This window comes from Drosophila miranda, chromosome XR, assembly GCF_003369915.1.
Source record: "Drosophila miranda strain MSH22 chromosome XR, D.miranda_PacBio2.1, whole genome shotgun sequence".
Lineage (NCBI taxonomy): Eukaryota > Metazoa > Arthropoda > Insecta > Diptera > Drosophilidae > Drosophila > Drosophila miranda.
This window is the reverse complement of record NC_046674.1, coordinates 31,271,630-31,284,109: the sequence shown is the minus strand read 5'-3', so window position 1 is coordinate 31,284,109 and position 12,480 is coordinate 31,271,630. Positions and strand designations below refer to the sequence as shown.

The 12,480-nt window shown below is 38.4% G+C and overlaps 1 protein-coding gene across 3 annotated transcripts; it reads left to right on the top strand.

The window, feature by feature from the left end:
* The first annotated feature begins 1,542 nt into the window (after positions 1–1,542).
* Positions 1,543–10,391, top strand: LOC108153304. Of its 3 annotated transcripts, none has more exons than XM_017283209.1 (3): positions 1,543–1,632; positions 8,989–9,364; positions 9,430–10,391. In XM_017283209.1, exons 2-3 carry the CDS (start codon positions 8,990–8,992, stop codon positions 9,640–9,642), a joined length of 588 nt encoding a protein of 195 aa, XP_017138698.1. In that variant the 5' UTR covers positions 1,543–1,632; position 8,989; the 3' UTR covers positions 9,643–10,391. The 3 variants fall into 3 exon arrangements, with proteins under 3 accessions (XP_017138698.1, XP_017138699.1, XP_017138697.1); XM_017283210.2 differs by lacking the exon at positions 1,543–1,632 and adding an exon at positions 7,258–7,779; XM_017283208.2 differs by lacking the exon at positions 1,543–1,632 and adding an exon at positions 8,014–8,336.
* Positions 10,392–12,480: the final 2,089 nt, after the last annotated feature.

Below are 12,480 nucleotides of genomic sequence, written 5' to 3'. Positions count from 1 at the left end.
ATTTACCCTGGTATGAAAATTTTGTGGGTACGAGAGAGCGCAACTTGTTCTAGTGATGCCAGATCTGAATAGGCTTTCCAGCTGATTTCTTGAAAGAGATTCGGATTATCTCCAGGTTAATCCAAAGAAAATCCAAAAAGGAACTCATTTTAGTTTTAACAATAAAATGTCATAAAGGTTCATTTGTATTAAAAAATTATAAATTTGAAATAACTCAATGCGCTTACGGTAAGTACATCAAACGAACAATGTCGAAATCAATCGTACGGAATCAACAACACATCAACAAATCTGTGACCGTTTAATGGTCTGGGTGGGGTACCAAAAAGCGAATAAATAATATTCTGGCATGCCATTCATTGTGATTGCCACTTTTCTGCCCTTGCGCATCTCTGAAAGAGAGCAAAAGCTTAGCAACAACAGCAACAGCAGAGAATCTTCTACAGAAGCAACAAAAACGTCATTTAATGTGCGTCGACGCACAGTGGAGCACATCAGTATGGATGGTGGTCAAAACAACTTCGCATATCATCAGTAAGAGATTATTTTAAAAATATATAAGTTATCATTTTAAAAGTAAGTATTTCTGCATTAAAATTAATAAGATTAATAATTGTTTAAGCTTAAAATAATGAAAAATCAAAATGCCGAATAGTCTCTATATGCTTCTATGCCATCCCTTACTAGCTTCATACATATTTAATTATCCGATTTTCTAAAAATCTCCATCAATTAATTACAAATATATATTTAAGTATGTATGTATGTTAATTTTGTCTACCTCCGACTTGTTTTTCATACTGTGGTCCCGAGGTTTTTCGTATTCTACAGCTTGGTTTTTGGGGAGAAAACATTCCAAACATGCCCCACTGTGAGACGTCGACGTGAGCAGCAGACGTGAGTAGAGACAGTCGAAGCCAGAGCAGACGCAAAAGCGATCGGCACAGTTGCTGCTTAGTCAATGCTCGCATTGGTTCATCCCGATCGGATCTCCGCGACTGATTCGAAAAACCAAATGAAAGGAGGAAAAAATAAAAAAGTTTTGTAGATTCCGAGTGCACGAGTATATGAACGTTGTTCCTACGCATAGACCGGTCATCTTCGGTAGTGTTCCTATTATTTTTGCGTCGCGTTCCGCCGCTGTCCAAAGGTCATCGGAGCCCAAACGATATATCTATCCTGCCGAAGAAGGCACCACTATCCGCGAACATCAACCACTTACTCATAGTGGAATAGTTGTGATGGTTCACGGACATTGGATCCATTGCGAGAGAGTAGGCAGTAGCAGCAGCGAGGAGGCCAACCAAAGCAAGGAGGAGCACTACGAATACACCCAGAGCCAGCACAGATAGACAGTCCATTCAACTTGCCGCTGCACCGACTTGCGGCAGCGATCTTAAAACCAACCAAATCGCGTGCATAATTCTCGATAAAAACACAACGTTTTCGGGTTTTTGTTTTACTTTTTGTTTTTGTTTCTTTTTCTGTTTTGTGTTGTTCTCAAATGTGCGAAAAAGACAACTCGATTTGAAGAAGAGCAGAAGCCAGCCCCCAAAGAGATACAAACAGAGAGTGAGTGGATTTTGTAGAAACAAGAGCGAGAGGAAGAGAAGCGAACAGAGAAATTTTCAAGTGAGTACGAAATGCCGACAAACATGTTTACTCCTCACCCTTCATTCTACGGCTATAAATAAAACTCACAAAATAGGAAAAGGAGGAGGAGAGACAGCTACGGAAATGATGCTCTGTGTTTTAGTGTGCACATACATATGTGCGTGCTGGTGTATGTGGGCCATGCCATGCAATTTAGGAGGAGCACAAGATTGGAACTACCCAAGAGGTAGATAAGAAAAACAGGTGTTTTTGCCTTTCGGCCGCGATAGTATCGTATGGTGTTCGGAATAAAGTTGCATCATTCCATGAAAGGTTCCACAAAAATATCAAATTCCAACTGCGATCCGATAACATGGTAAAACTAAAACTGTTTCAAAATTAAAAGAAAACATTCATATGAAACATTTTTCTGAAATATGTACATATGTAGGTATGTATATTTTTACGTATTTATATAGCAAGGAGAACGCGAAACATTAGCCAGAGAACAACAGATAAATACAATTTATTGATAGGAGCTTTTATTAGTTGCTATATACATCTATTTATATGTATGTATATGTCTGCTTGAGTGTAAAAATGTACCTATGTATGTATGTACATGCATAAACTATACATACAAATGTATGTACATATGTATATATGTATGTATATACATACATATATGAACATATATGTTTTTTCTTGCGTAGTCCAGCAGAAAACAAAAGCACAAAAACGAGGAAAAAATTAAAAAGAATATTGTTTCTACGATCGTTCCAATGATTGTCAAAACTAGGCTACGTGACTAAACAGGAATTACGGTACAAAAAGAGGAAAGAAAAAGCTAAAGAGATCTACATACATACAATATGTATGCTCAGTTTTCAATGAGAAGGGGACCCATCCACCCTCCCTCGGTGCACAAGCAATTTGGTCAATTAAAAGGCATCAACAACGGCCTCAACACATTCGCCCATTCACAATTTAACAACACTCGGATAGGATCAATTAATACATTAATAATACTCTCTTTCCTTGGTTGGATCGGTCTGGGAAATCATCGTTATTGCTTCATTCTGGTTCATGTAAAGCACTTAAGTTATGGAAGGCTCATACGTATACTCGTACATACACATGTACGTGCATACATATGTATGTACCTATGGCTGAGAACGTAAGCGAACTAGTATATACATATGTACATACATATGTATGTACATATGTATATCCGAGTGACTCCCTTGCTAGTTAGTCCAAACGATTCCCAAGAATTTGTTCTGCCCTGTGGGCGTGTGTTTTGTTAAGCGTCTTTTGCCTCTGCTTTAGTTTTATGATTCTTGTTCTTGTCGTCACAATTAAAAACATTGCGGCTGTTGTGGTTCTGTGTGCTCTATGACTTGCCACACGACCGATAATGGTAAGGGATGTCGGAGCATAGGTTCAAAAAAGTAGCAAATTTACTCAAATTTTTACTCAGGTCAAAAATCTCGTTAGTACCGTATCGTATGAACTGAACCTGTCGCTTTGCTATTTCGACGCATTTCGACGAAACCAAATAGGCAAATTCACTCCCTTTGTGGAAATCATATCGTCGTTAACGTTTTGTGGTTTTCAGAATCTTTGTGAAATTTTCGTTTCGTCATGCATCAGTACTTGAAAACACTTTGAATGAACTTAAAAAAATATCAAAATCGTACATATGTGTGTATATATTTATCTATCGAACCACTACAGCACAGCCGATTCAGCACTTCTCCCAAAACGTTCTATGTAAAAATTAATTCTATATAACTTCTCACATGGGAAAACAATGGTAATTCTTTGGAAAATCCAATGTTTTCATACAGCTTAAGCACTATATGGTCGAGGAGCTTGCGCAGTCTCCGTTGCTGTAGTAGGGGACTGATAAGCACGAGAAGATCAACGACGAGGCTAAATGTACTTCCCTTATAAAGCGAAGGAAAGAATGAAGTTTGAATCGTATGATTTGAACCTGGCGCTCGGATATAACGCATTTCGGCTTAAGCTAATAGGGAATTTACTCAATCATATCGTTTTGTGGTTTTCAGAATCTTTGTTATATTTGGGCAGATTAATTTTCTGAGTATACCTTTAGCTAAAGAAAATAAGGAAATATTTACAAAAATGAATTACCCTACCGAGTTCATCCGTGAATCCGTAGATCCGTAGACCCTTACGAATAGACAAAAGAAGAGACGAACGTATCGGTCCGAAAACTTAAAATGCAAACTTGCTCAAAAAAGAATTACACCTTATTCGAAAAAAAGTCAAGCAGAGTCATCAGTAATTCGATATCTGCAGACTATAAAATATATTCACGAGCATTTACTATACTATACTGATATATTCTTATGTCTGATCTTTGCACTTGGACCCAATTGGGTTTCTGGGCCAGTTCCTAGTTTTCAGCTGACACTCTGTTTTTTGTCAAAATCAAGCTCATGAAGTTAGTGCACATTTCGCGAAAAGAAACTTTTTTGAGATTGGGGTATAGTAAAGTCAGCAACAGGTATACCCATATAAAGCATACTTTTTATTCAGTTTCAATGTTTGTATTTTTTGTGGGCGTGTATGGCTATTAGAGTCACAAGGCTAATTTGTATTTAGAAAATGTATTCATTTCGTCAGGCAGATGACACTTTGACGACTACGTGCCTGGTGGTGACATGCAATAGCGGATCGAGATTCTCTATTTGGAGGGCCTGGGAAGCTGCCTTGTTCTCTTGAGGGAGTACCCTGTATGATAATTTATACGAGTTTATCATGTACACGTACATGCCTTTAATTGCATTCAGCATCTGGTCATCGACTCGAGCTGATGCTGATGAGATGCTCCTCATTCACAAATGAAAATATGCAAAAATTATTCAAAATTCTTGCGGGCACGTAGTACTTCGCATATTATCTGGCACTGTGCAAAGGGTAGCGGACGCTGAGGTAGGCCCTGAGCGGAAGTCTACCGATTCTGACGCAATACGGAAGTTGATAGCTCAAACATGATTTGTATCTTCAACTTTTGCGTAATATATCTGTCTGAAATGTTTCTGTGCTTAAGAAAGGCGACACATACATACATATATGAGTATACTCTACTTGCACAGAGCGCATAGAAAAATAAAAATTGAGATTGATATCAGTTTTGGATCAAGCGAGGAAGAAGACACACGTGCCTGCTTAAATTCCACACTATGACACATAATGTAGAATTTAGTTTGCTTTATTATTAGATAATACGGTCGAAATTCTCTATTACGCGCTTCCGTACCACAACCGTACAACCGTATGGAAGTTTGACTGTACATTTTATTTTGCGAAGCTTTGGTCTAAAATTCACATACATATGTACATATATTTATTGTATAGTATGTATACAATATATAAGTATGTTGATCCAACAACCGATCCCAACGAAACTTACTTTATAAATATATAGGGAAGGGTTATTGCGCTGAGATTTCCGACAACGACCCTCTTACGTAAACCAGAGTCCATTAAAACCCTAACACTTTGTAACGGCTCTTGTATCCAAAACTGGGTCCTCGCCCCGAAACCGCCGAAGGATTCATAAATTAACGACGACATCTTCCACATTTGGGCACTAAATCATTCAAATCAAACTGCGAACGAGAAGTTCCTCGAAGAGGGTACGGTACGACCAGAACGAGGGCAAATGACAAAGTGTTTACAACCGGTTGTATTTGCGGACAGGCCCTGCCTCGGAAGAGCGGAGACAGAGGCATCTTATCAGTCCGAAGCTGTCTGAGCTGATAATGATGCACACTTATGGACATTTCCATATTTGCATTTGTCATGTGAGCAGTAGCGGGATGCAGAGGTAGAGAAAAGAAGTCCCTGAGGCAAAAGCGTACCCTTGTGGTGGGGGAAGGGGCATACAAATTATTCTTCAAGAAGATTAATACCTATTTTGCAGCGTTTTAACATATTTCCGCAGCACTGTTAGTACTCAGAAGGAAGGGATACTAAAACGAAGACTTCATCAGCCTCTTTCGGCGTGAGCTCTCAGAAAAAAGTAAAAAAGGTAGAAAAGTAAAATCCGTTTTTAGAGATTGGTTTTTCTCAATTCTACAACATCTTTCGACCAAAAAATGGTTAATTACCACTCAGAATTAGAGCAGACCAGTTTTCGAACAATCAGGCGACCAGTTGATTTAAATTTTAAAATGTTTCGTTGCAACTACTTTTGTGACATTTGGACCGCGGTAAAACACCCATACCGTCGATTACTGTTTTGTTTCGGACTCAAGTTCATATATCCATGATTCTTCAGCATCAAAGGAAATCAGAGCGTTTTAGATACACATACATAGTTGAGACACATATATAATATGTAGGTATATGCTGCCGGTTCAGTATTTGACGAAATTCATAGGATCCACTTAGTTAGCAAACAAAGTTTAAAAGCAAACAACTAGATCAAATCAACCTTTTACATCGTGCCAATGTATTATCAGATGGCAATATATTTTCCCTTTGATCTGTTAATGCAACGATTTTAAGAATAAAATAATCAACACTTTTTATATCTGCCTTTTATCCAACTTAATTTAATTATTTAATTTTATTATTTAATTAATTTAGTCCAAACTGAAAATTGAAGTTTGATCGATGCAAACGCTTTAATTTCTGCACGGAATTGAATAGGGGTTTAATGGGTTTATCCATTAAAGTTCGGTTACACGATTTCCAGGAGCTATCAATAAGTATTTGCGGCCCTACAAAGTATGTATGTCTGTATGTACGTACATTGTTTATCTGGACTACTCGTAACAGCCGAATCGTAATAGCTAAGTCCGTCTATCTGATTCTATGCAAGCTAATTGGTTCCTGGAGCTAATTGGCTGCAACTTTGCACAGAACTTTCGTTTAGTCAATCTTTCTCGTTTTAACTAGCATTTATTTCTAGGAAATTAGGATAATCTTAAAGAAAGTTATGCAGATCTTCAGAAATAAGTAGACCAATCCACACTTTCAAGACTTCAGCGTTATTTACGACCATTTGCGTCTTGTCTCGGCGGTATCGGTACCTCCTATGCAGTATCTCTGGCAGAGTTCAGATAAAGCTCAAAATATATTGAACAAGCCGAGCTGAAGGCAACCGGTTTCGTTGGCTCTGCTTCTGCTGGGCTTTTGTTTCGCTTCTAGATAAAGCCCGAGAAGAACCTTTATAATTTCCCTGCTACAATTTGTTATTTCTTCTCTTACACCTTGCCCAATACCCAATACCCTCGGCTGTGCCCCCTTCTCCACTGGTAATGTGTCTACTGCGCACACGACCGCATTGACAAAAATATGTAATTTCTGCTTCGCTTGTCATTCTTAAATTGCAATTTAATGTTTTTGGGTACTACCCCTTGAGGAGAAGGTGTTTTGGGCATTTGGCTGTTTTGGGTATTCTATTACACATACAATCTACACATACAGTTGTATGCTAGGTACTGATATGTACCAAATAGTTTGTATTTGAGTGGTATATACCCTGCAGTATTGTGACCCCTGGGTATTCCGGTAGTCGGAAGTACATCACTCGGGTACGACCCTCGAAATTGTACTTCGTTTATGCTCGCTGGCCTCGCTCTGGGGACGCTTTTCCAGTTGTATTCAAACACTTGACCGGCCCAGTTCGCCCCAAGTCGGTTTCAGCTCGACCAAGCTGGCTGTTGTTAAATTTCTATTGTTTTTGCCTGTGAAACCGAAACCCAATGCTCAAGAGTTAATTGACAGACGCCGCCTTGGCAACTGATGTGGAAATATAATGCGTTCAAAAGTGTTTTCTATAAGAATATCTCATATCACGTGCAACCGGTGGCCTCTCCTTATCGCTGGTGTAAAGTGAACCCCCCCTCTCGGCACAGAGCCACTCCTGGTCCCAATCTCTCCTACTCTATTGTCTGTTGATAAGCTTGTCCTACTGCGGACGAAGTTGGAAAGGGGGAGACTAACACTACAAGTATGCGCCGCTTTGAGCGACACAAATGTGGATCCCATTGATCACATCTGGCCCTGATTCGCTGCTCCTCGCTTGAGTTGCTTATCTGGTCAGCTGTTTGCAGTGCTTATGGCCAAGAGCTCTAGCCGGTGAAAACATAATCAGAAGAGTCTCCTCGCGAAAAACCACTGCTGAAACAGAAAACAAAGATATGTGTATGTATATATGTGTGAACACAGTTTTGTTGTCGCGAGCAGGTTTTAGATATTATTTTAACAGGGACTTTTAGTAAAAAAAGGGTCCTACCGAAGCTTAAATAATAAATAAACCCAATGCAGAATTGAAATCGAAATGTATTTATGGAGTCTTATATTCCTACTAAAAAAATTCTTATTTATAAACGGCTCAAGGTTGAAAGTTGAATCAAACCAAAAGGTATTCTGAAACCTTTCTGCCCATAACCGTGTGCAGTATTTTCATTGGGGGTAAAATCTTCACAACTAATCCCTGGCTCCACTTCAGACACTTCCAACTTCCCTTCAATGGATTCAAGGGAAGATCAGATATTCAAGTGAAAATATCCATACCCAATAAGTTACTTTTTGGAATCATTGAATCAATATGCAATCAAAATGAATGAATGACCGCAACAATAAATTAATTAATTGATATCAATCAAAACAAATCACACAAAAAGAGAGAGAGAAACAAAAACCGATACCAAAATGCGGCCCGTCTATGACTTGTGGCTGATTAACGCCTTTGATCCCAGGTATGACCACGTACAAAATACCACACCACTAGTAGTAATAGTGGTACATATATATCCATAGGTATATATGTACATCATTATGACCGAAGGATGTATAGTACCTAAAATATTTTGCAAGCAACCGAACGCTATATTTAGACATATAAATATGTACAAATGTGCATATATAGGAGTAAGATAGGATTCGAATGAAAGTTCTTATCAGATGAGATCTTACGTACAAACATAGCTCACTTAGTCGAAGCCGTAGAAGTTAATCATATATGATGATACATATACATATATATACGTATTAACCATAGCTCTTTAAAAATCTGCAGAAGAGTCTAGATCTCAACGAGGAAAGGCGTCTCAAATATATTTTCAACTCTCAAATGCATCGAAAGTTATATGGTTTGAAAAGAATTACTAAATTGGGAAAGACTTAAAAGACTTTTGGAAATATAATGGATTTCATACAATATGTGACTAATCTATTGTTTGACTATCTCAGCGATTACCCGCAAGTAGCATAAAGGGGAGGAATCGTGCGATCAAAGGAGGGTCGGATCTCATACCTATTCATTGAGCATTAACAATTACCCTAGGTTCCCATCGAATAAACATGAGACTGGATTGACTAAATCATCTCTGCCCCCTCTTTGCCTTTCAGCATGGTGCTACAGAACCACAATACAGTTGTGGCCCGTTCTACACTGACGCCGAACAGCAGCAACCATAACTTTGGTTCTCACTCAGGGATGGGCCGAGCTCCGCTCAACGCCGGACCTAGCACACAGCGTCCGATAGTTGATCTATTGGTGGCCATGGTGGCAGTGCCCGTACTGATTCTGTGCGCCCTGCAGTTGGAGAAGAATTTGCGCGACAACAGCGTCGAGTCGCGCTGGCTGGTCTTTGCGCTGGGCATTGGAATGCTGGTGATTAGCGTGATTATCTGCGGCTATGTCACGCACCGTATGGGCGTCTGCATCTGGGCAGGGCCCATAGACGAGGCCGGCAATCGACCAACCAACGGAGCAATGTCGCACGTAAGTAGAGACAGCATTGCATAGAGGTCCCATCGCTGATTCTTTATTTCTATTCCCCTGGTTAGATCAACTCCCAAAACGATGTGCTGCGCATTGTGGACTCACTGCCTCCAAGCTATGAAAGCGTGTTGAAATTCGAGCTGCCGCCACCGTCCTATGACTGCCTGGTGATCGATATTGATCTGGAACAGAGCAAGGATATGGAGCCGCCGCAGACATCGTCCAAGTCGAGTGCCAGCCGATCTATATCCTCGACGGAAGCCATTCTACACATATAGGACGCGGACTATTGCGGAGGAGGAGAGAGAATAAAGAGATTTTCCCCAACAGGCAGCGCAGCGGACTACTATATTTGACCTATTTTGACCCACTGACGGATCACACCCAAATGTTGCCTCAACGTGCGACACATCAATAATGAATTGATCTATCTGTATACACCTACCGGCTGGCTTAGTTATAGCCTTATATAATTGTGGCTTTGTATTTACTTCGGTTCTAACCACCTAGTATTTTTAATTTGTAGAGCATTCGATGCATTCAAACCTCCTCATTTTTCGATCTTCTCGGTATTCGCATTGTAAATATATACATATATTCCTTCACAAAACCACAGCATCTAGTCCAAAGTTGTACATAGCCTGAAACGATAACAGAACAGAACCACTCTCAATGCTTACACCTTGAATTTACCAAAGTACCGTGGTGTTTTACCCACGTACATACATGCATACATACCTGCTGACACATGCATATGTATATTTGCACGAGGGCACACTTGCATACGTACATACGTACACTTACTGAATGCCAAGAAAGGGCGGAAATTAAATTACAGGGTAGTTGCCTAGTACTTACTTACTTACCTACTTATAGTCCCTAGCTAAACACTGTATATAATATTATGTAAGCTAAGATTGCATATTGCATCCTTATAACAAGATGGAAATTTAACGAAACCATTTTCGAGGAACGATTAGTGTTGCTTTCCAGAAATAAAGAATTCCTATTAAATTTATTGAAAGACTATCCATGCTCAAAGCTTAAAACTTCTGCAGGTACTAGTCAGGTACTTTTTGAATACGTGGAGTTCGTGGAGTAAAAATATATGAGGGTAAAGGTTCCTCCCAGCACCCGCGGGACACACATATTCTGCTATTTTCGTTTATTGTGAACTTGAACACATAAATTGGTGCCATGAATTGGTGATATTTTTCAGCTGACATGTCAGTTTCAAGGCAAGTTTTATTTTCCGTATGGTATAAAGAAAACATTGACTAAATTAACTTTTCGCCGTTATAGACAGATATTTTGGTAACCGTCGTCATTTAAAAAGTCAACTTTTGCGACTTTAACTTGCTGGTCTGTACAGTGAATATAATTAACCTTAATATTTTTTTTTTATATGCCTTCATCTAAAAACTTTACCAAACAGTTTGTGTAAATATATTTAAAACTCAAGATTCTTAAAAAGTATTTATTAAACAAATTATTAATATTTTTGCTTTAAAAACCGATTTATGTTATATTAAATACTGTAGCAGATACTCGGCTTCCTCGAACAACTTACATACATATGTACATCTACAATAATCAATTATATTCTTTGAGTACTACCGGGTATAAAAATATGGCCGATGTATGTACATATCTATAAGTTGTTACACACTATCAACATCCTAACTACATGGCACTGTGGCGACACCTGACGTCGCATTTAGGACCCCAAAGATGCAGCTATTAAAAAAAAAAAAAAAATTGATTTATTTAATTCAAACAAATTTGGATTTTAATAGAGAGAAGGGTATATATTGAATCTATCTGCTTATTCTACATGAGGGGAACATGCACTCAGACTGAAATACTTCATGCACTTGACACAAATTTGGTAGACCGATAACTAGTTCCTGGTGTCTAAAAGTATGCAGCGTTACAAAATAATTTAAGTCTCCAAAAATCCACGCGAAACTTCAAAATGTTGCTTTGGAAAAACACTTCCGATTCGGCAGCGAGTGAGGACGGTAGTATTTTTTCTAGTCTTTCGTTTAAAATTGATAAAAAAAGAAAAAATAAAAAGAAAAATATATCAAAGTGTTTCTCAATTGGGACGCAAGTTTTCTGAAGATAAATGTGCCTGTTTCATTGTGTATTTAAAGGTCATTCAATAAAAAAAAAGTATCTAAAGGAGACCGTTTAGAAACTTGACGCTAACTCTTTTAATCACAAATTTGAGCGTGGAATAACAAGGTATGCTAGAATAATGAACGGACATAACAGTGGTTCGAAAAGAATGGCTTTGCATTTGAGAACATATGTACATAGTTATTAATTTAAGTATAGGATTTTATTGAAAAAACTTTATCAAAAATGTGGTTGAAATACCATCATATAATGTCAGCATGAGAAATTAAATTGAGCAATAAAAATATGTATGTTTAGTTTCGATTAGTAAAAAGATTTTGCTTAGACCTTGAAATTTAAACCCAAATAATTGAATCTGAAAATATTCCAATATGCATCAAAATTGCGTTTGGTTTTATTGCGTTGACCGGCATATAGGACATACACATATTTGTGTGCATAGATACATATGTAATACATGCTGCATACATAAATACATACATACATACATACATATGCATAGACTGTTGAATGTATTTATTGCCTTAAGCTGAGCAAACACAATGCGACACCACATCTGTGTTTGGTCGAGAGTCGGATCACCAGATTCTCTTGTGTGTCCAGTCAGGGATTTCTTTTTTCTTAGGAAGCATATTCCGGGAATTCATTTTCTTGTGTGTTTCTGTTGGCGGCATTGGATTCGTTCACCAAACTCGAGGCCTGGTTTATATACACTTTCAAAGAGCGAACCAAATTATAATCGACTGCGGACTCTGTGCCAATGATTTTTTGAACTGATTGATATTATCCAAAACGCGAAGGCATATATGTACATACCTTCAAATATGATGAGTATATTGAGAGAGGCTTCATTATATATGGAAGTAAGTTGGAAGTAAATATGTACATACATACATACGAGTGCATATATGTATGTAGAATCCCAAGTGGCTATTAACCAGCAAAATAAGCTGATGGTGCAATGATGGGCGAGT